Below are 24642 nucleotides of genomic sequence, written 5' to 3'. Positions count from 1 at the left end.
CAACCATTGAACCGACCACATTCAACAATTGCCACTCCCTTCCACAAAACACCGCAAACCAAACGCAGGGGAAAAAACAGAGCCCCCTGACACCAGCTATGCAGCATGTAATGTTTAGATCTTCAAACTGGGACTACTTAATTTATTTTCAGTTCCGGGCCAAATTCAATGGTTGTTAGCAAACACAACAAATTACAGAATATTTTACCTCCAGAGCAGATAAGAGTGACACCACAATAGATATTTTTATAGTTAAAGTAGCAATTACAGAAGCCAATAGCCATATTCGGTTGATTAAACAACCATTCTGCGATTACAATATTGATGAAGCAAAAGGAAAAACATCTCCTCTGGAACTAGATTTCGTGATGTAAATCTAATTGATGAATCAAAATCCTGAATTGCCTTGTGCCTGCAGAATAGGAGAGGTTGCAAACAGAGAAAAAAATCATGTAATGTTAGCACTTTGGAAGCCATATTTCATCCTTATTTTATACACACTTGTCTGGACGTTATAACAAGCTGTTTTCAAGTCAAGGCAGCACCCAGACAGGATGCATACTAATACATATGGTAGCTTTTATATTGGTTCTAACTAAATTTCAGATCTCATACCTATCTTGATGTTGTTCATGTGTTTGTCCTGTTAGCGATGTTGTTGGAGAGCCAATCCAAACCCTCATAAAGGCCCTCTCCAGAGGTTGCACATGTGCTCTGGATATACCTGTAATTGACCATCACATCATGCCAAACAGAATGTTTATAAACCACAAACAAATCACTTTAAATTTCTATGTAACAAATTGCATCATCTCAAGTCAGTTACAGTAATCTTTAACCAAATATAGCAGGGGATGGCAGTGTTATGTTAATGTCCTCATATGACCAGTAAGTTCAGCTATGTTAATTGTATGAAATACTGTCCCATTCACCTAACTGATTTAAAGATAATATTGAAGGCATATGCGGTTCGGATTGAATTCAGCTCCATATGTCCTCATATGACCAATAATTACAGCTATGTTAATTGTCTGAGGTATTGTCTCATTCACCCATCTGAATATTGAAGGCATGTTTCCAATAAACTCATGGGAGAACATTCATAATCAGAAAAGCATTTTACCAGTGCCGTTGCCGAAGAGAGTGAAGACCAAGCTTGTCAGTTATTTCTGCTGCATTCATTGCATTTGGAAGATCTTGTTTGTTGGCAAATACTAGCAATACAGCATCTCTCAGTTCATCCTGAAACCAAAATGACAGTCCATATTGTGTTAAAACCCTCAAAGCAAAGGAATTTTTAGCCTGTTTGATCCATCCGGTGATACAGAACAACCATTGTGGACACTAAAAAGTTGAAAATGCAGAAAGCAGACAGAACTAGCAATAATATGCAGTATAAGGGATATGAGCCAAGCCATTAATCCTAGGGACACATAAATCAGCAGTCATGGCTGTGAAGCCACTGTAATAGTGCAATTACTACTGGCAAGAATTTCAGAAGAGCAAAAGGACTAAAAGAAAGACAAGGTACAGTTGCTCCTGCTATTCTGAGCAAGGATGATACCTCTCAAACAAAAAAGTGCCAAAACCAATATGCAATACAGATCATTAAATCTTTAAGAAGCAAAAAGAACACAACAAAGCCAGGTCTACTGTGAAAGAATAAGGTATATATCAGTCAAATCCCAAAAAGTAAGTCAGTGTTTGGCATCAGAACATAGCATATCAGGGGGCGGAAATTGCAACTTCAGGGAAGACCCACAGAATATATTAAAAAGATGATTATTTCATGACATGTAACTAGAATAACCAAAGCCAATCTATGCAAATTAGGCCTTAAAAAGTGTTATATAAGAAACCACAAATAGAAAGGACACTACAACAAATATCAATCAGCTGAAGCAACAGTTTAGAAAATGTTGAGAAGTGAGTATTAAAAAAGAATAAAACTATACATACAAATATATTTTACTAACTTATCTATATAAACTAAGGTGATAGCTTGTAAGTGAGTGATGAAATTGTTTACTTTTTCTTTCATTTAAAATCGCCCAATCAAATACTACCACATCAAGTTGTATGAATAAGTTTGTATAATTTTTTGTACATGAAGTATTATTCATTCAAGGAACAAAACAAAACAGCTATCTGAGCAATATTAGAAACCACCATAACATGAAAGAAGGAAGAACTAAAAAGAACCTGAATATTCAGTGAATAATAAAATGGTTTGCATACCTCATTCAACATCCGCTGTAACTCATCCTTTGCCTCAACAACTCTATCCCTGTCATTGCTATCTACGACAAATATAAGGCCTTGAGTATTCTGGAAATAGTGCCTCCACAATGGACGGATCTGCATTTACGTAAAAGAACATGTGTTGCATCAAGAACTTCAATTAAATTAGAAACATAAATTTAAATAACAAGTAATAAAATAAAACCATTATATGATGATGTCACATGTTGTAGCAAAAAACTACACCAATTTTGCAGTGCCCAAAATTAGAAAGAGAAACAGAAGGCATTTCTATGGAATTAAAATTTAGGATTTTAATGGTAAAGTAAACAAGAAATCTTATACTGGAAAGACCTCTTCATAGGGGTGCCCTCAGTAGGCGCAAATTATTGATACTGTAGTAGTTTATTTCACATGCAGGAGAAAGGATCCTCCTAAACTCTAATTATTGATATATCATTCCACATTTATCAGATATATAACCCAAACTGTCATTCTTCACCAGAAAACCTGTTTTCATATCCATGAAATGGAGAAAATATGAGGCAAAATTATTAAAAAAAGAAAAAGCACAAGCACTTCAACATGTGGTGGATAGATATAGCTTTCTACATCCTATCTTACATTTTTGAGATATCTATACCTTGTCCTGACCACCAACATCCCAAACAGTGAAGCTGATGTTCTTATATTCCACTGTCTCAACATTAAATCCTGCAACCAACAGTTCCTTGCCAATGAAAATCATACATCACACATATAATTATTTTGTATCCTAATATATACTGCTAAACAGAGTGATAAAATTATGAAAGACTCCAACTAAGTTTACCATCAAACTCCACCTTCTGCGAGGATAGGACCACTAAATATCAGCTCAGTCAACCCAACATACAGTCCTCAATAAACAACTCTTCATTTAAAAATAAAAAAAAAAGGTAATTTCCTTCATCTATTATGCAAAGTGCACCATCTCCAATTGAAAATAACAGCCCAACATGCTAGTACAAACAAATCCCTTGACCCTAATGTTATTTTTACCAGAATAAGCAATTTGTGTAGTCTTTAAAGTTCATGAAGCTGCATAAATTTAGATGTGCAACAAAAAGAGAATATATCATGCGGATTTCAGAAATCAGAACATAGACCCACGTCTAAAATCTGAAATTTATATGCAGAGCTGGACATGAACTATTCCAATACGTCTCAATTCAGAACTCAATCCTTTTAAAAAAAATATACGATAATCCTACAAAACACATGCTAAGAGAAATGTAAACATAATAAGATATTAAACACCACAAAAAATAAAAATGAAAATTTAATTGCCTTGAGTTCGGCTAAGAAACCTTCAAATCCCACTACTCCAAAATTCTCCTTAAAATTTTCTGAAAAATCACCATATATCTTCTTTAAAATCAAAAGAGACCTCCCCTTCGGAAAGGTCTCTGCGCCTAGGTCCTAAACCAAAAGCACCCACCACTAATTAGACAAAAACTTCTAGGATGCAAGTGAAATTTAGCCCAAAAGAGCCAGGCATAAAAGGCATCGATCACATTTATTAAGAAGTGGAACCAGGAAATCACAATGTATACAAGAACAATGCATCCGAAAGTACCAATGGTAGGGATGGTGGTGACGATCTCTCCAAGCTTAAGCTTATACAAAATGGTGGTTTTACCGGCCGCGTCAAGACCCACCATCAGAATTCGCATCTCCTTCTTGGCAAAAAGACGACTGAACAGCTTTGTGAAACTTAACCCCATCTCTGCTTTCCCTCTAGCTCACCTGTGAACGAAACCAAAATCAACAAATGTATTTTAGGTATCAACAAACTTATGGGATTATCTTTTACCTGTGGAAAATTATTTGGTGATTCTCAAAAAACGAAAGGCCTCTATCAATTCAAATATAAATATACTCTTGTTCCCGTTTTTGTTCATTTAGTGGTCTCCAATTTTGCGGTGGACTTAATCTGAACCACCGAAACTCCTGCTAAAAATAACGATAATCTTTATCAACATTAATTTTAAATAAATTAAACTGAAGATGAATTTTGGTGAACACGAAAGAATCCTAATAATAGAATGGACTGTAAATCATTGCTTTCTCATGACTCCCGACGTCCAAGTCTTCGGATTTCGAATGTTAAATTAAGTTTAGTTTGATCATTGGATATGATAGATGGAAAAATCAATTTGGATGACAGCCTATTATTTATAAATAAATTATAGTAATTATTGGTAGAATGTTTGTTATATACACAGTACTGTATAATCATCCATTATTCCAGTCTAAATAGTAGCTCCATGAGCAAATTCAATAGTTCTTAGTGATCCACAATGAATTACAGAAACTTTTAAGCTCCAGATCCAGAACAACTATACAGTACACCATATACACGAGAAATTTATTTCATAATACATATGTTAATGGCTGAAGTAACCAGACAAGAGGGAGAACATCCTATTTGGAACTGGGATTCACAACGAAATTCACATGGATGAAGTAAAATCTTGAACTCCCCTCTGCCTGCAGAGCAGAAAAATCATTATATACTTGTATGTTTTATAATATTAACAAGCTCTCTATCAGGGCGATCACCCAGAAAATATGCATTATTTTTCAGTTCTTGTTACCTATTTTACTTTTGATCATGTGTTTATTATCTGTCTCCTGGCAATGTCGTGCAGAGCCAATCTAGCCCCTCATGAAGGCCCTCTCCGGAGATTGCAGATGTGCTCTGAATATGCCTGTAATAGACTATCAACATCATGTTAAAAGATGAAAACTGAGGGCATGTTTCCTGAGAACACTTACGTAATTTGAGAAACTGAAAAACACTCAAAGCCAAAAAGGAATTTTACCACCGCCGCTGACCAAGAGAATGAAGACCAAGCTTGTCAGTTATCTCTGTGGTATTCATTGCATTTGGAAGATCTTGTTTATTGGCAAATACTAGCAATACAGCATCTCTTAATTCATCCTGAAACCATGTAAAGAATAGTATATTGTGTTAACAGAAATTTCAGCAAAAGAATTTCTGAAGTTTATCCTTTTCATCATGCTCAAAAATCAGTGAGAAGCTATATAGATAGGACCCTAAGGACACAAAAAGAAACTAACAATAAAATATTAAACATCCGAAGTAAGAATAACAAAAATGTTGAAAAGTAAGAATTTTATAACAAAACAAGAAAGTAACAGCTACTTTGATAATATGAGAAGCCACCATAAACATGAAGATAGGAAGAACATAAAAAACCCAGAACATTCAGAGAGAAAAATAATGGTTGGTATACCTCTTGCAACATCAGCAGTAATTCATTCCTTGCATCATCAAATCTATCCCTGTCATTGCTATCTATGACAAAAATAAGGCACTGAGCCCCTGTGGAAATATAACCTCCACAATGGACGGGTCTGCATTTCAAGGAAAATAACATTGGTTGCATGTTTAGTTATAATAAAATAGAATTTAAAACCCAAAAAATAAAAAAAACATAAAAACTATTATATGATGTCATATGTAGCAAAAAAAAAAAAAAAAACCCTCAGATTCTGCAGTACCCTGACAACAATCAATGTAAACTAGAACAAAACATAAGCTCTTCAACACAACCTTCATATTATTCCACATATTTTTCAGCTAAATAAATTGCAGTTCTAATATCAATGAACTAGAGAAGATATGAGGCAAAATTACAAAACGAAAGACACAAGCACTTCCAAACATGCAGTATAGATCAAACTATTTTTGTATATCCTTCCAAGATTACATTTTTGAGATATCCATGCCCTAACCCTGCCTTGACCTCCAACATCCATAACAGAGAAGCTGATGTTCTTGTATTCCACCGTCTCCACATTAAATCCTGCAGCCAACAGTTCCTCTCCATTCACTATCACATATAGCCGATATATTGATGAAAAGACCACCAAACATCAGTTCATCTAACCCAAAGAACAACACTAAGGAACAAATCCTCTCTAAAAAGAAGGAAGGTAATTTTCCTTCACTAATCACAGAAAATCTAACATCTAAAATTGAAAAAGACACCCCAGAACATTTAAAATGGAAACAAGATGTATTACTTTTTTTTTAGGATCGCTATTTGTATAAAGTTCATAATGCCATGACAAAGTTTAAATACTTATACCTGTGCCGCAGAAAAACAAAGATATAAACTAACCTGTACATTCAGGAATATATATGCAAACTTACACATGAGGTCTTTCTGATATATCCAGCGGAATTTACAACTCAAATATACACAAGATCGAATTCCCATGAACAATTCTCTAAGAGAAATGAAAGCATAATCAACATATTAAACAACCTCAAAAAAAAAAAAAAAAAATCTCGTGCTCTTAGTTTTGCCAAGAAACGTTTGAACATCATTAGTTCTGATTTTTTTCAAAATTTACCAAACATATTTAACTCCCTTGAAATTGAAGGAGACCTCTCTGCAAGGAAAGATCACTGTGCTTAATTCCTAAACCAAAATGTAGCCCTGTAAATAGACCAAACCTAATGGGATGCAAATTAAAATTCACCCCCAAAACAATCAGGCATAAAAGGCATCACATGGATTAAAATGTATACAAAAAAGAGGGCATCTGAGAGTAAGAATTTGGAAATTAAAGTGAACTGAGTACTGACCGACGGTAGCGACGGTAGAGATGACCTGTCCAAGCTTAAGTTTGTACAAGATGGTGGTTTTACCGGCCATATCAAGTCCCATCATCACAACTCTTATCTCCTGCTTACAAAAAAGACGGCCTAACAGCTTTGTGAAACTCAAACCCATCTCTGCTTTCCCTCGAACCGCTTGTAATCCAACCCAAATAAACAAATCTGCTTAAATCTTGCAATCAACACATCAATGGATCTATCTTAATGTGGAAGCAATAAATTGTTTGACCATATTTTGGGGCGTAAATAAAAATTTTCCTCATAAGTTGACCATTCCTCGAAGTTAAAAAAATGTCAAGCCACATCTCGAACGGCCGGCCTTCTGAAATTATAAATTCCCTAGTCAACAAACAGCTCATGAATGTAAGTTTAGAAGGTAACTTGGATTAGTGAACTTCTGCAATTGTAACGGTTTTATTGAATTTTAATTCCAAGCAAATTTCTACGTCTGAAGTCAGCCAGAATCGCAGGAAAATACTTACTGAAATTGACGGCGTCTTCGAGCTGTGATATTATTTTGGCGGCTGGAAACAGTGATATACCCACAATCTGCTTATTATAGTGTGTGGATATTTTGTTTTCTCCCATTTTCCCCTTTTCTCTTGTCCTGGTTTGAAAATGAAGCAGATCAAAAGCTAAAGTCGCTTTTTTTTTTTTTCAAATTTTGGAAATGTTTTACTTATCCTACTCAATGTTTCTGTTTATTTTCTTACTGTTGTAGTGGCAAGGTCTGGTATTCAACAGAACAAGCTCAACTGAAATGACCAACTCCTTTTGTTAGCTACGTATACTTTCTGGGCGAACAGGGCTGTTTTTGTTGTTTTGAATTATTCTTAAGACAATTATAATGTTTCTCATTTTTTATATGCAGAAACCAGAATCTGTAAAGATTGATGCTCAGAACATTAATGGTGCTAGGTTTTCAGTCAATTAGTCCGGTCTTCTTGCAAGGGTATTTCAGCATGAGTTTGACCATGTGGAGTTCTGTGAACATTAATTTGATATATTAACTTTCTGTTTAAGAATGAACAAATTTGTCCCAACATATGTAATAGAACGTTTGTGTATATGTCTCATAACCTTGGTTTGTATTCTCCTGCTTATGTTGTAAATTGAATGATGAAAAGTTGATTTCATTATTATATTATTCTTCTCTTCAGTTGCAAAGTATGTTTCATATAGATAATCTGAAGGGCTACACATCTTTGCATTTCCTACTTCTTGTCTTGCATTGGTCTGCTCAAATGTCCAAAATTTCATCAGTACATTTCAGGCCCATGAATGACTTCTTTCTGCTAAAATCTCATATTAATGTGCAGGGAATTTTTTCTTTGATAGAATGACTGAAGAGGTTCTTTACAGTATTCATGTCCAGTTACAGGTGAGCAGAATCATGACTATAGTTGTTGTGTTCTCTGATCAGATAAGAAAATTTTCTATTTTTCTGACTTGGTCTTATTTTGCACTAGTGTATGAAAACAAGATTGTTCCTGGAAAAAAAAAAGTTGAACTGTGCTTTCTCACTTCTCGGAAACTATATCCATTGTCTAAAATAGGCAAGCAGTGGACAGAGACAATTACTAAATTCTTTTTCAAGGCTGAAAGCTCTAATCTCAATAGCAGTTTCCTGAATCTTTTTGGAGGCTGGAAACAGTGATATTATAGTTAATAAATTATCAAAGTATTCCCATCTCTCTCACTTTTAGAAAGGATTTACTTCCATTGATGAATTGTTAACTTCACGTGGATCAGTTTTGCTGTTGAGGTTGCAGATTCATCAAGAAAGAAAAGATTGTTTTAATTGTGTGATATGGACACTGATCTCTCTCTCGTGTGCACACACAAATGAATGTTAATTAAACAATTTGCAAAATCATGCATAGATGATTAGCAAAAACTTTGAACAGGTCTGCCAAAGAGGTTGTGTATGTTTGTGTGGCTTGGTTTACAAAGTAAAACATCAAAGGGAACAAGTGAAACTTGATAAACCAGTATTTGTAAAATGGGAATATGTGCAAGATTTCACCCCAATGCGCTGTGAAACACCAAACTAAGCTGTTGGTCTCAGATATGCACCACTCAAAAAGTTTTAGCCTAACACTAAAGCATGACCAAGTCTGTTGATGAATTTAGAAGTTTTTTGTTGACAATAGGTATAATCAGTTCATTTGTAGAGATTTTTGTTTTTTTCATTTCACCATAGGATATTAAGTGAAGACACTATGTGCTGTGCGTTGTCCTGACTGTTAAAGGTCAACATACGCATGTATTCTTGTCTAACGCTGATGTAAAATTTCCAGGATTTGGAAAAAGAAATATGAAGAGACCACTGGGTTCCCAAGCCCTGAAAGGGTAGAAGTATGCAGAACAAGGAAAGCTATAGTTGGTTTTGGAAAATCATTAACATATTTAATATTTCAGGCTTCATATAAGGATAGGATAACTGAGCTTATATATGATGCTGAAAATTTTGCATACAAGAACTTGCTAGGCAACACATTAATAACGAATTACAAGTTATCAATACCAGATTATGTTATTACACATACTTTTAGCATCCACAGAAGTAGCAACATTCTGTTTGTGCTCCTTGTCTCGTGTGTATGTTTATGTGGCAAAAATAGGTTGCATGCTTTTTATACAATTTACTCATCAATTTAACTTTTGCTACATTTATTCGTTTCCATGTCAGGCCATGAGTGTGTTGCAAACGCTTGATTGTTTTTTGGCGGAATTGTGATGCAAACCTTTGATGGTTTTTAGTGGACAGATTATTCTTCCATGGATTTCCGGTGCTCTGTAACATTCAAAGAAATCAATTGGTATTTGACATTCTGTAATGGGGATTTGACAAATAGAAAAAAGAAAAAAGAAAAGAAAAGAGACATTACTAGAGAGTGAAATCCTTCTTCTTTATTTATCCATAGGAAAGAAAGTACCTTTATTATTAATTGTGTTCAAGTCCAAGAAACAACAATAACCTAGGCCTCTTAGCCCAAGTTTTAACTAGGAAAAGGAAAGGAAATAAGAAAATAATATTAAATCCTTAGCATCGCTGTGTTGTTTTATATCATTTCGTCTGATAATGGATTCGGTTAACTTGATTTTACATATACTTCCATGAAAAGAACATACGAAACCTTCTGTAATCTGTATTATGCATTCAAAATATTACAATATTGTTGAACTGCTTGCTGCTATAGGAACTGCTGAATCCCTAACAAAAGTTCCTGTGCACTGCTATGATCTGCCAGTTACACATATTTGACACAAACATACGCTACTACGAATAGTAAAGCTAGGCTGATTCTAGCAAGAGTCTCTACTGTAAGGAACATTGGATTTTGATGGTGCTCCAGTCTTCAAACAGCTGATTGGAGGTTCAGTGCTTGTTTTCAGCTCTCCATATGCTTCCCAGCAGAATGGTTGTTGGTATCCCTCAGATGGTTTTAGTGCTATGGTGGTTAGAGATACACCAGTGCATGGCAAACTGTCACTGCAAGCAAAGTACACAGGCGTTTGTGTATAGGTTCCTTGGATATTTACATAGTTTATATCTGATATAGACACTGCAGAACTTTTATTCTGGCATTTGCCCTTGTCACAGTAAAATTGATCAATCATGATTGGAGTTTTGACGTCAGAGACTTGAATGTTTGAGAACATTACTTGTTGTACAGAACCTGAGCCTCCCTGCAAGTTAGCAACAATAGAAAGACTCAGAGGGGCTCAAGCTGGGAAGAAAACATGGGTTGCAGATTTCTAAACAGATTTAATGTTTTTCATGAATGTACCGTTAGAAAATTTTCCGAACTCGTGGGCAAATATCGATATTGTTTAAATTTAATAAAATTCAGGTAAATGTATAGTTCAGTGAAATTTCTTTTATGGTCATACTGTAATCAATTTTGTTGAATAATTCATACACTTCTTAAATAAAATCTTGGTTAAGATGAATCAATTATGCAAATGTGAGTTATTAAGTTTATTAGACTTTTAATGGAAAATCCAATAAACTATTATAAAAGGGGATTAGGTTGCTTTTCTCGTTACTTACACAATCATTATCCATTGAAATGTCATCATGTTGGAAGCACGTGGGAAAGGAAAAGTAATTTTACTATATCAATAATCGATCGGATTCAAAATTGATTTTTCGTCAATTATAGTGTATCAGATTTGTTTGAATCTTTAAATCTTCTAATTTCATGTGTTTTTAAAAAATTTTATTGTGGTTTAATTGATTAATTATATGAATATTATGTATTAATTTGTCTAATTAACCCTTCATGCACCATTTTAGGAGAAAATTTAGGTGACGATTAGTTGTTTTTACCTGCCATGTCTTGATTCTGACACCAGTTAATGTATTCTGCATTGCGACATTTCGAACAGTAATGTTTGAAACACAAGCTTTGGAGCCGTCCTTTCCTAGCCCTCCGATGCTAATTCCATGTCCAGGTCCACATTTCACGTCGTGAATGTATATATTTGAACATCCAGCTTGTATAGATACACAATCATCTCCTGAGGAATGCATAAGTAACTGAGTTTAGTTTGCAATTAGTAAAAATCTGAAGCTTGTTTGAGTTTTAGAATTACCACAAGCAAGATTGCTGCTATAAATTAGCACATCTTGGGAGTTTTGAACGTGGATTCCATCAGTGTTGGGGCTGTCGCCTGGAGATGAAGTTGTGAAACTGGAAACCTGAACAGTTTTGCAGGTATCAAATTTGAGGTGGGTTTGAGGGCTGTTTTGAATAGTTATGCCCGTGACTGTAACGCCTTCACTTCCATAAAATCTAAGTACCTGCACGCACAGAGCCATCTTGAACATAAGTAAATTCTTGATCTCAAAAGTTTTTTGGCAGATTTTCATTAGTTTAAGATACGATAATCACCGTTGGCTTGGTGCTGGGCATCTTTGAATCTTCATAGCTCATCTGCCAGAAATTGTTTCATTAGTGTGAATGCATGACTGGTTTTGGCCCAAATGTGAGAGAAAATTGCTCATTTAATGAATATAAAAGTTGTGTTGTTTAAGCCTCTTACTGAAGCATCCGTTGGAAGGTATTTGGCCAAGTCATTCCACCAGACTGAGCCTTGTCCGTCGATGATACCTGCACCTTTTACTGTAATGCCTTTAAGGTTCTTGAATTCTAGCCACTGTAAGAGGCCTGAACCCCAAGCATTAGAGCTTGTTGGAGCTATAATCTTCCCATCCAACTGCATCACAGTTTAGACCAGTAATTATTACATCAGTGAACAAAATATAGGATTGGCTCAAAGATAACCACCTGTCTTGAGTCATTTGAATAGAATAGTAAATTTTGAAAGTTACTTCTTTTCAGTGGTCAAATGAGAGAATACATTTCACAAAGTCTATGTAGACACCATGAAATGAAAGGTTTCATTTCAGGTTTAAAAAATCAAACCAAGAAAAGCAAATTTGTCAATGATTGAGAGTATCCTTGGGTCAATTATCACTGTTTGATTACCCAACTGCCCTCCCTTAATTACCTGAAATACAATATTTGGTTGACAATCAGGCCCGAAGGTAATGGGTCCAACAAGGAATACACCATTTGGAACCACCATTATTGAAGCTTCAACTTTACAAGCCGCTTCCCAAGCCTCTCCGAATGCCTGCAATTTGCATATAACAATAATTACTTTCATTGTCATTTTCTGCTGCCCAGGTTCTCAAGAGGCTCTTAACCACAACACAAACTGTGTTCAATTTCATCACCTCCGTGCATGCATGTTTAAATCTTCAACACAACAACTTAAGCATGCAGCTTGGTGGCGCAGAAATGTATTCTCTAAAACTAATGAAATGCAAAATTATTTAGAGGTTTGAGTTGAGATTATCACCTTTGTGTCATCAGTTTGACCATCACCTTTAGCACCAAAGTTTAGAACGTTAAAACTGGCGGTTGTCATCACACTTTCGTATGGCTGGTAAGAATTATACATAGAGTCTGGTGTATATCTGACCTTCATTTCTCTACCACTGCATAGTGTTTCAAAGCTTGAGGACCAAACAAACAACGCAATAAGAATGGCCAATGCAAGGCTCTTAAAACTACACATTTCCATCATATGTATAGAGAAAGATAGTAAGAGAAACAGAGAGAGAGACTTGAATTTGGGATGTCCAGTGAAGAAGAAATAAGTGGGTTAATATATAGGCAAACTCGCAGCTCAAGTTCACTGTTGGTATTGAAATTCCAAAAATAAACTCACTTATCCATGTTCATAAACATAAAATTCTTTTCAAACAAATTAATATTTGATGAAAACAAATTAGTAACGTTACCCATGTTCTCTTACGTTTCGTTTTGTGGAAAATTTTCCATGTCGTACTTGGTTGTCTTAATTAACATTTTAGTCATGCATAATTCAGCCGCGTTACTTGCAGGAATTGCCCTAGTTATGACTAAGATTATTGACCCTCAAAAGAGAAAATTAACATGCACTAATGACCCGACGACGACGTGTTGGATAAATCATAAACGTAATTAATTAAGTTCCTAAATTCTTCACTCATTCCTTAAGCGTAATTAATTAAGAAAGGCGTGATTCGCCTAACACAAACAAATGATATACCTTTCTACACAAGATTTGCATCACACTTGGAAACTGTTGACAGATAGAACAAACAAGAAGATCACATAAAATCAAACAAACAGCTTGTCCTGGAACAAAATGTCATCCAAAGTCATGCCTTCACAATAACTTAAGAAAATAAACAAAGTCATGTGACCAAATCTTAAAATCTTAAATAATTTACCCTAAATTAATGTTCATTCCGTAGAAAACAAATGCTGTAAAAAGCATCAGATATAAAGTTGAAAAGCCATTAAAAGCGGCTAAGGACATGGCATAAACTCGGAAAATGTAACTTCAAATAGTATAAGTGAAAGAGATGGATGACAAATGGGATTAATCAGAACATGAGCCGCATCCTAACTTAGATTTTAGGCTACCTTGCTTATTGTTTTTTTCCATGATTGTGACAGTGTCAACATTGTTGTTATTTAGAGAAAACCGTTAAATCAGTTACCCAGATATCATGCCTTGTCTTAAGGGATTGTCTTAAATTCTTCGTCTACTGTAACTCCAGATTTCTATATATAACGTGATGCTGCAGTAATTTATATAATTAGCATCATATTTTATGTCATGAATTTGACATTTTAGGCTATAAAAGAGTCACCGTGACATAAATATTATACTTTTATACCAAAAAAAAAAAAAAACGACAAAAAGAAAAACTTGCATTCATGCATATACTGTAACCCTTTTCACACCTTCCTTTAAGTCAATTTTAAAAGAAAACACCATTTTATTATGTCATTTATGATATTTCTTTTTATGTCATAAATTTGACATTTTAGGTTATAAAAAGGGTCATCGTGACATAAATATTATACTTTTATACCAAAAAAGAGGGGAAAGGCAAAAAGAAAAACTTACATTCATGCATATACTGTAACCCTTTTCACACCCTTCTTTAAGTCAATTCTAAAAGAAAATACCATTATATTATTTTAATAATAAATCTTTTATTATTTTTATTATATTGCTTAATTTAAAAAATTTTAATAATATTTTCATTATAAATATTTATTTATTAAAATTTTAAAATAAAAATATTCTCAATTTTAATCTTTCATAAAATAAATAAAATAATATATTATTCTTCTTTTATTATTTTCAACCAAATATAATGATTATTTATATTTATCAGTTTTATCAAATATAATAATAAATTTATACTCAATAATTTTTCAGATAATTTATTATTATGATTACTTTTTTATTTTTAATAATAATATAATATTATTTTATTTTTCAGATAATGACTCGGAGAATACGTAAGGTTTGATAATGCATGAATTTAATCTCTATAATTGCGGGAATATGCCATGTTTGTTATTTTCTGACGCTACAATATGTAGAAAATATATAATTATTAAAAAATAAAATAAAAGAGAGAAATCAACATAAAGTTCGTAGCCTTAAATTCAACAAATTCATTGTTTCTGAACAAATTGAGTCTTCCTGTTAGACATGTGACTCTGAGTTTATGATCAACTCTCAACGTATATGTATTTTATTATTACTTTTATGTGTTTCACTATTATCCTTGTGTAGTGTACTTCTCCAAAGCTTAAACTTAAGCCATTTGTTTATTTAATACAGGCTATGGGTAGATTCGAACTGAGTTTAAGTTTAAATTTGATTCATTTATATATAATTAAACTTGAGCTCAAAAGCTCATTGCAAATAAACTCGAACTTGACTCATTTCAAGTTGGTATTCGATTTGAACTCGATTCAAGTTCAAGTTTTTAACTAGTTCGTTATTAAAACGATATCGTTTTAAACATATTAGTTAAAACAATATTATTTTATATCAAAATTTTTAGCTAACGAGTTTGACAAGCTAAACACTCTAAAGCTCGAGCTCGAAAATATTGAACTTGAATTAGAGATGTTCAATTTGAATTTGAATCGAATTCATAGCTCAAATTTGTAGTTTAAATTTATTATTGAAGTTTGGTTTGAATTCATGACCCAAATTAGTGGTGTGGATTCATAATTCAAATTAATGACTCATTGATAAATTGATTTCATTTTACTTAAATAATGAAAAAATGATATTGTTTTGTAAATGAGTTATAAACTATAACCATAAATTTGAGCTACAAATTCGAGCTATCAATTGAAGTCATAACCTTAAATTAAATTTGAGTTGAATCAAATTATTTTTTATTCAAATCGAACTTGAGCCACAAATAAAATTAGTAAGAGTAGAACATTAAGTTTTTCAAAATGGAAAGAAAGATATATCAATTAAAATATACGCGAAAGATATAATGTAAATTTTATTTAAATTTGTAAGGTTTTTCGAAAAATCAAGACCCTCCTTGACATCCCCTCTGCCTGTCACTTGCTCATATTGTTAGAATTTATATAAGATCATGGAGTACTCATTTGTTAACTTTAGAAAATAATAGAGTTATAATATGAGTAAGCTAATGTTATGATTTTAATAGATGTATAATATGATATATTGCAGGAAAAAAAAAAGGATTAAAAAAACTAATAAAATATTAAAATTATGTGATTTGTAATTAAACAAGTACTGTAAGGACCGTGTTGCTTGTAGGTATAATTAACGTATTATTTTAATTGGAAAAGATTAGATTAATCATTAATCATACAGGGCCCCATATTCAATAGAACTTTTCATCACTGAACACAAAACTTGCTGATCAAAAACTTACAAACAAACTGCTAGGAATGCCACAGAATGGATCACTGCAGTCAAACCTAAACCTATGTGGCTGACTTTTGTGTTGTGTAAATTATGTAGTAGTTAGAGTTAAACAGAAGAAGTTGGGGTTAACATTTTCTGTTAATTAAGCATTAAAACACATCACTTAATTCGGAGGAACGATGCCGTATTGGCGTTGACGATGGCTTTATAAAAACGTTTCCAACAGTCAATCCATATTGCTTTAAAAGAATTGAGATTGTCTTCCTTCCCCTTAGGTTATCTCATTGTGAACCAAGATCTGGGGCTCTAGATGAATCTATCTACAGTGAGTTTTTGTTTTAAAATGTTTATGCCGATGGTGTGCTTTGCTTTAACAGCTGTGATGATTTCTAGCGTGTGTCACCATTTTTATCTTGTGTTCTTCGAATTCTATAAAAAATAATGTAACCCTAACAGAAGTAAAGTGAGAAAATCAAACGTATTTTTTACAATATTACTTTCTATATTTTTATTTTCTGTTCTTTTCTCTCTAGTTTTACCTTTCTTTGAAGATTCAAGTCCTTCAAGGAGTGTATATAGTCTATTTTGTGGTTATCTGTGGATGTTTGTAATTATCTCAATTTCTTCTCTTCCAGTCCTTTTCTCTATTATCATCTTGTTTCCTTTCTCTTGTGTCCATTTATCAGTTACCACGAAAATGGCTCCCCTGCATGTTTTCAGATGGCTATGCTCTGTGTCGTTAAAAAAAAATCTAAAGATTTAAGGGAAAAATTAATAAAATTTTTAATTCTGAAAAGGAAATATAATAAAATTTTAATTTTTTAATTATTTTTAATAAATAACGATTTTATTATTAATCTTATTAAAATTTTTAACAAAAATTAAATTATAAATAACTGTTTAAACTCTATAAATATGTATTTATGTTCACTTAAAACTTGGGTTACTCCTAATTTATATGCCTGGATATATATATATGTATATCTTGTCACTTTGGATTTAGTCTCACGTGGACTACATAAAATGTAAGTTTCCAAATACCGGAGCAAAACTAAACCATATCATTCTTGACTACACCACCTATCATTGTATTACACCTGGCATTAGAATTCCAAGCCAACAGCTCGATTGCAAAAATGTTCAGGTATATATACGCTCCGATGCAGTTACTTTTGGTGATCGTAATCAACGTCCAATGCTTGTTCATTACACTGCACTAAAAATTGGTAAACCAATCCAACGGTTTAAATATATTAAGCCACTAAACATTGACATACAGTAGCTATTCTTGTCTGTAAAGCTAGTCAACACCGTGACTAAGTCCAAATTTATCAACCGCTGACCGCCACGTGACAACACTCAACAACCGAGGTCGGTTCCTGCTCTGCTTGATTAATAAAATCAGACGGAGCGTTAAGTCTAAGCTTGGGAGAAATCTCTCTTTCTTTTGCACCGTCTTTCACTGTTAACAAAATGGACTTACACTCAAAGATGTTAAATATGGTATTCTAAAACATTAAATGTACATTGTCTTCAATTGATACGTTGCTCAAGCATATTAGCTGCTTTCTTCGTTTGGTGAATGTATTTGAATAATTAAAGATTACAAATAGAAAAATAAAAATATTGAATCACCCCCAAGATTGTGCAAACTTTTTTGAACAGGAGTGAAGTGTATGTCTCAAATTACAAAGGATGGGGGGTTTTAATAGTATTTTGCACCACTCTCCACCGTCAACAAATTTGACTCACACCCAAAGGATATTAAATATGGCCGCCCAATGCACATCATCCTCAGTTAATACGTCGCTCAAACATACTAACGACTTTTCTTGGTTTGGTGGTGTTAAAAAATTTAAGCATGTCATAAATTTTTCTATAAAATTTTATAAACATAAATGTGTATCCAGTTTCAATCTTATGACAAAAGTAATACGAATATAATAAGAGATGCTAACATTAGTCATTTTCACGATCTCATTTGCTCGAACATTGTAATCCTTAAGAAACATAGTTTTTATATGATTTATGTTGTATGTGAGAAGAATCTTTTTTTTCTTTTGTAAAAAAATGCATTAACTTTTCCTAGGGAGACAGTTTTAAACTAGGATTGGACTCGAGCCGAGCCAACTCGAGCTCAAGCTCGGTTCGAGCCCGAAACGAGCAGGGCTCTGCTCGGCTCGATCGAGCTCGAGCTGACTCGATAAATTTTTTTTTTAATTTTTTTATATAAAACGATGTCGTTTTGATCCATATATATATAAAACGATATTGTTTTGATATAAAAAACGAGTCGAACTGAGCCGTAAACGAGTCGAGCTGAACTCGAGCCGAGCCGAGTTCGGCTTGAGTCGAGCTCGAGCCAAACTCGAGTCAGCCATAAATAAATCGAGCCGAGCCCGAACTGGCTGCGAGTCGAGCTTGACTCAGCTCGAATCTAACCCTATTTTAAACATTTAAATAAGTGTCTAATTATCAATAACTTTTTCACTAATTATCTTTTTATAATTAAGCAAATAGGATCGAATCCATCTATCATAGATGCATTTAGAGCCAATAGGGGAAATACCACCCTTAAATAACATCAGGAATATTAGAGTTTTACTGGTTAATAATAATATTTATTATATTTATACGTTTGTATTAGCAAGAAAGATTGTGGAGTTTCTCTTTGTTTCATAACTTGCACCTAATCTGAACCTCTGAACCGTCACAACAACAATCATCTGAAACGAATGGCTAGTTCTAGCATGCCTGTTTGTTGTTAACTTGTGATTTGTTATTGACAATGAATTCAGACTTTCTTATGAACATTTCAGTCCAACTTTCATTTTTATTTTCATCTGGAGGATTTCTGCAAACTGGAAAATGAAATTTATCAGAGCAATTTTATGAACAGTCATCGCAGTCCAGTGTAAGCAAAGATGGACGCACTCAAAGACCTGTTTCCTAAACCAGAACAAACAAAACGGCACCGTTCTTGAAGTTTCCATACGCTTCGATTTTGTTACTCTTGGTTGTTGCTATCAACGTCAACTTATTGTTCGTTAACTTGATAAACCGATCAACGGTCCAAATTTATCAGGCCCATGAACATCGACACACTGTAGCAATTCTTTATCCTCTGAAAAGCTGGTCAACACCATGACGTATTTCCAAAAACAGCCCAATCATGGACACCCACGTGACAAAACCCAACAACTTAGAGCGGACGTGAAAACTAACTTTGAAGTGGATTTGATAAAAAGCCTGTTGGGGTCCGCTATGCTCTTCTCGAACAGAAAACTTACACAGAGCATCCAAAGAGAAAACAAAATTAAAAGTTTCTCTTTTTAAGTCTAAGCTTGTAAGAAACCTCTCTGAAACTGCAAAGACCTCATTTAATATTTTTATATTTATTGTTTAGTACATATTATTTTATATTTGTTTTTGCAAGAAAGTTTGTGGAGTTTCTCTTTGTTTCTTCTTTCTTTTTCTCTGACTGTGTTGAGCTTTGTTTCGATCGAACGGTTTGCAAAATGTGAGATATTTGCACTTCACTTCATAGGTAAACTTGTTTTCTTGCTTCTTTTTTTAACTTTCTGTTTGGTTGTTCAGAAAAGAAAATAAAGTTTCGGGTTGCTGGGAAATGCGAGAAACTCTTAGGGATGTTTTCTGTTTTAAGTTTTTTTTTTTATTTTTTATATTCAACTGCTGAGCTTATGCAAGTTTATGACTTTATGTGGAATGTGGTTCAAACTATGAAAAACAAAAAAAATTTAGGCTTATTGGAATAGTGAAGTTAGCAAATTTGGGTTAAAACAGAGGAAAAAGAAAAAAAAAAAAAAGAAATGAGCTTGGTGATTTAGACGTTTAGACGTGGAGTTTACGAGTTCAGAATGTAAGTGCATTAGTTGCAAAGAAATTCAGGAATTGCTTTTTCTATGAACACCCTTTTGCTTAATCATTGTTGTCTCTGAATCTTTGTGTCACTATTAGTTATAACTTTAGAGAAACACTTGGGTTTGTATTTATTAAGTGAGAACTTAGCTTGTATTACGTGTTGTCGATAACTTGAATTTCCTTCTGGTTTTGAAGATTGTAGTGCAATCTTGTTTTGTGTTACATGAACATTACTGTGCTGTTAAAGAGGTTTGAAATATTGCTATGATAGGTTCTTTTCGTGTACATCGCCTGTAAAACTTTAAGTGGTGTTTACTGTATGATGTGAAAAGGAACTGTAGATATTATTTTATCCCAAGTAAGCCCCAATGCTACATTCTGAGATTCAAAAAATATGTTGGAAGTGATTGAGTAATAATGTCTTATCATCTTATCAACATATCAATTATCAGAATGTATAAGAAAGGGCCTTTGCCTGATAATGGACTTTTTATGAGCTAATTCTCTTTGATATTTTTATTTTTCTTAGTGACTGCAGACATAGTGCTCTTATTTTATACACTGGATATGGCTTCTGCTGGTATGGCGCCTGCTTCAGGATTTGGAAAACCAAGTGGTGATACAATGCTTGTCGATAAGCTCCCAGAGGAGATCAATGAAATGAAGATTAAGGATGAGAAGATTGAAAAGGTTCATTTATACGAATCTGGAGATAATTTATGATCTTTTGCTAGTATGCATTTGTTCTGTTATTTTATTTTTCTATGTTTATTCAATGACAGGAAATGGAAGCAACTGTGGTGGACGGAAATGGAACAGAAACCGGGCATATTATTGTAACAACTATTGGTGGTAGAAATGGTCAACCCAAACAGGTGGGTTCTGCAAAACTTCTTTGCTGCTATGAACTCGTATATTTACAAACTTTTATCACTTATGCTTTCATTCCTTTAAAGTTTTGCACACTGTTTGGAAGATTAATACCATCATGGTGAAACTGTTGAGAATTCAAATTCTGTTTCAAAGCTAAATGAGATATGCATATGTAATGATGCTTTATGATTAAGCCATCCCTTAGATGATCTCGTAGTTTGATTTAATGTGAAATTTACTTTAAAAACTTCTAATAATTATAAAAATGGTATATGTAAAGCATATACTGGGATAATAACTAATGTAATTCATTTATCGGTTTGAGTGCATCTGATATGAAAAGCTAGCTGATGAGGCATTTTTGCCTAAGAACTAGTGAGATGCTAATCATTCTCTAATATGGGCCAATGCTTCATCCTGTTTGTGACATTACTTTCATTGCTAAGAAGGTTGAAATGCAGTGGGAAACCTATATTCATTGGCGGCATTATTGTCACCAATGATTTCCTGTAAAATTAGATCTCTCATTGTGCATGCCATAGTTTGTTAATTTCACCTGTTTCTTTCCTTCAGACAATAAGTTACATGGCAGAACGTGTTGTTGGACAGGGCTCATTTGGAATTGTATTCCAGGTGATACTTTTATTACTAATGATCACCTTTAGCATTAAAGATTGATTTTCTGTTCTTTTGTTCTAAAACTATAATTTTCTAGTTATAACTTTATATCCTATCTGTCCTTCTATCCAGGCCAAGTGTCTAGAAACTGGAGAAACTGTTGCAATCAAGAAGGTTTTGCAGGATAAGAGGTATAAGAACCGTGAGTTACAGACCATGCGCCTTCTTGATCACCCCAATGTAGTCTCACTCAAGCACTGTTTTTTTTCAACAACTGACAAGGATGAGCTCTATCTCAATTTGGTGCTTGAGTATGTACCTGAGACAGTCTATCGTGTAGCAAAGCACTACAGTAGGGCAAACCAACGAATGCCTCTGATTTATGTCAAGCTTTATACATATCAGGTTAATTTATTCTATCTCTTCACTAAGTGTAGTCTGGGCCATATTTTTTTATTAACTCAACCTTATGACAGTTGGTTGTATGTCAACTATGCTGTATGTCAACTATGTCTTTGCTCAGGTCATTAAAAAAAAAAAAAAAACTATGTCTTTGCTCAAATTGAAAGGGAGATTTGAGAAATTGAAAATTAAAAACATTAGATCAATATATTGTTTGGTAGTAACTTTAGATGTTATGAATGCAAGCCTAGAAAGAATGGGTATGCAAATTACTTGGGTAGATTTGAAGCATTCTGTAAATGGTGATTTTATCTACAATTATCATTCTTTTTCTACCCTTTTAGGTGAAGTTCCATGGTATCATGACTGATATGTACTTTTTTCTTTTTCCATTCATCTCTCATTAGACTGTTTTGTTGAGTAATATTTAGTTTTATCTTTTAATTGCTATAATATGTAACTAGTGTTGAATATTGCAGATTTGCAGAGCTTTAGCTTATATCCATGGTGGTATAGGAGTATGCCACAGGGACATCAAGCCACAGAATCTTCTGGTTCATATCCAAATCTTAGCTTTCATTCAATTTTATGATTGAATGCTATTTGCTAATAAAATCTGTTGTTGCAGGTTAATCCCCACACACATCAAGTGAAGCTCTGTGATTTTGGAAGTGCAAAAGTTCTGGTATGGTCTTCTTGACCAGTTAATGTCAATTTTTTTTAATTCTTTTCATTTGTGAATTTGACAGGACAGTGGTTTATTTCTTTTCCTTTCATTTTTCTTTTTTAAGTTAAAATTGAGCTTTGAATCATGAAATGTGAAAATGTGTATTGAACAGTGGCTATGATTGCATAATTATTTTAGATTGATTTTCCTCCATCTTTCATAATCATGATAAATGTGTGGCATTGAATGTAATTTTCAGTTGCTTGAGTGGATGTAATCTGAATTTTTTTTTTCTTTTCTTCATCCCCGTACTCTTTGCAATTCCTAAATACTTATGCTTCATTCTGCAAGTTTTTCCACTATAATTGAGAGAAATAATGCTTGTAGTAATTCTCCATCTTGTAACAGGTCAAAGGCGAGCCAAACATATCATATATATGTTCTCGCTATTATCGAGCACCTGAACTCATATTTGGAGCAACTGAGTACACTACTGCAATCGACATATGGTCTGTTGGTTGTGTCCTTGCTGAATTGCTTCTTGGACAGGTATTAATACAAGCTCAAATAATTTATTTCCTTCTGTATAAAAAGTAAGTGAACTAACTGTGCTGTATCTTTTCCCATTTTTGGAACTCCACAATTTTTTGGTAGCCCCTCTTTCCAGGCGAGAGTGGAGTTGATCAGCTTGTTGAGATTATCAAGGTGGATCTTTCAAGGCCTTGTTTGAATGGGACATAATATCTGTCTCCAAGTTTGAAAATTAAAATTTCGGATTCTGGAAATTGAATCTTGTTAATGTCTGGTGGTTTTAGGTACTTGGCACGCCAACTCGTGAGGAAATCAAGTGCATGAATCCAAACTATACAGAGTTCAAATTTCCACAAATCAAGGCTCATCCATGGCACAAGGTGAGCATACTATTTTCTCTTCTGAAATATTCTTTATGTCATGCTTATGTGTTTATGACAATAATCTCTTGATTGATTCAACTGTGCACAGGTATTCCACAAGCGCATGCCTCCCGAAGCAGTAGACCTTGTCTCAAGACTCCTCCAGTATTCACCAAATCTAAGATGCACTGCTGTAAGTATTTCCTATGTGATCCATGTAATGTCATTATGTCAATGAATGATTGGATCATTGAATTCATTCAAATTATCTCCTGTTAATGATTTTGTTACATGATCAAGTTTCTATAGTAGAAGTTACCCAATTGTATGTGCTGTGATTTATATTTCAATTAAGAGTATCCCATGTTTTATTTGTATTTTGCAGTTAGAGGCCTGTATTCATTCATTTTTTGATGAACTTCGAGATCCAAATGCACGTCTCCCTAATGGCCGCCCCTTGCCTCCTCTATTCAACTTTAAGCCACAAGGTTCGGTGTCTATCACATTCTTTTTGTTGTATATAAATAGTTGTAGAGTACGTTCGTACTGAATAACAATACCATTGCTTGCAGAACTAAAAGGATCATCTGTAGAGCTTTTATCAAAACTGGTACCCGAACATGCTCGCAAGCAATGCCCATTCCTCGGTTTCTAGTTCATAACAAATATTATTGTTGATAGATATGGATTAATCTTTTTGTTCAGCATTTGTCTTCCTCTGAAGGTTTGGGAACAACCCATTTTTTTGTTTTAAAACTCTACAAAAAGGTGTTTTACTGATCAAAGTTGAAGGGATGCTGCATTTCAGCCTTTGCCGGTAGGCACAAATGACAACATTTAAATTTAAAAATTAAACTGTAAAACAAATACAAGCTCAATTACATAGAGATCAGTTCAAGTCCAAAAGAGAAATATATCTAGGGCAAACGTACAACTATTATCATTTTGCCAAAAGTATCGAGGCCAATCAAACGAATTCAATCCCATATAAAAGCATTTACTAGACGTCAAAATTATTTAGAGAATGCCTGAATGCAGAAACTCCTAACCAACAAAAGTGGTGACGGAACTTAGCAAGTTCA

At 33.7% G+C, this 24642-nt stretch overlaps 3 protein-coding genes and 1 pseudogene across 4 annotated transcripts; 1 reads left to right on the top strand and 3 right to left on the bottom strand.

The window, feature by feature from the left end:
- Positions 1–226: 226 nt before the first annotated feature.
- LOC123222702 (ADP-ribosylation factor-like) lies at positions 227–4374 on the bottom strand. Of its 2 annotated transcripts, XM_044645607.1 has the most exons (7): positions 4097–4374; positions 3860–4029; positions 2885–2955; positions 2239–2358; positions 1124–1242; positions 616–724; positions 227–412 (listed from the first exon to the last, which is right to left on the bottom strand). In XM_044645607.1, exons 2-6 carry the CDS (start codon positions 4005–4007, stop codon positions 631–633), a joined length of 552 nt encoding a protein of 183 aa, XP_044501542.1. In that variant the 5' UTR covers positions 4008–4029; positions 4097–4374; the 3' UTR covers positions 227–412; positions 616–630. The 2 variants fall into 2 exon arrangements, with proteins under 2 accessions (XP_044501542.1, XP_044501543.1); XM_044645608.1 differs by lacking the exon at positions 4097–4374 and having other exon boundaries at positions 3860–4076.
- Positions 4375–4543: 169 nt separating this feature from the next.
- On the bottom strand, positions 4544–7052 carry LOC123223957 (annotated as a pseudogene).
- Positions 7053–10069: 3017 nt separating this feature from the next.
- LOC123222699 (polygalacturonase At1g48100) lies at positions 10070–13086 on the bottom strand. Its single transcript, XM_044645605.1, has 7 exons — positions 12812–13086; positions 12458–12583; positions 11990–12163; positions 11839–11880; positions 11540–11747; positions 11274–11464; positions 10070–10630 (listed from the first exon to the last, which is right to left on the bottom strand). The coding sequence occupies exons 1-7, from the start codon at positions 13037–13039 to the stop codon at positions 10247–10249; spliced, it is 1353 nt and encodes a 450-aa protein (XP_044501540.1). The 5' UTR covers positions 13040–13086; the 3' UTR covers positions 10070–10246.
- Positions 13087–19577: 6491 nt separating this feature from the next.
- On the top strand, positions 19578–24388 carry LOC123222701 (shaggy-related protein kinase epsilon). The gene is made up of 13 exons (XM_044645606.1): positions 19578–19772; positions 20637–20797; positions 20890–20982; positions 21554–21613; positions 21731–22003; positions 22480–22554; positions 22629–22685; positions 23076–23216; positions 23322–23372; positions 23483–23578; positions 23670–23753; positions 23946–24048; positions 24133–24388. Exons 2-13 carry the CDS (start codon positions 20675–20677, stop codon positions 24213–24215), a joined length of 1239 nt encoding a protein of 412 aa, XP_044501541.1. The 5' UTR covers positions 19578–19772; positions 20637–20674; the 3' UTR covers positions 24216–24388.
- Positions 24389–24642: the final 254 nt, after the last annotated feature.

This window comes from Mangifera indica, chromosome 8, assembly GCF_011075055.1.
Source record: "Mangifera indica cultivar Alphonso chromosome 8, CATAS_Mindica_2.1, whole genome shotgun sequence".
NCBI classification, from domain to species: Eukaryota; Viridiplantae; Streptophyta; class Magnoliopsida; order Sapindales; family Anacardiaceae; genus Mangifera; species Mangifera indica.
This window is presented reverse-complemented; position numbering and strand designations above follow the sequence as displayed.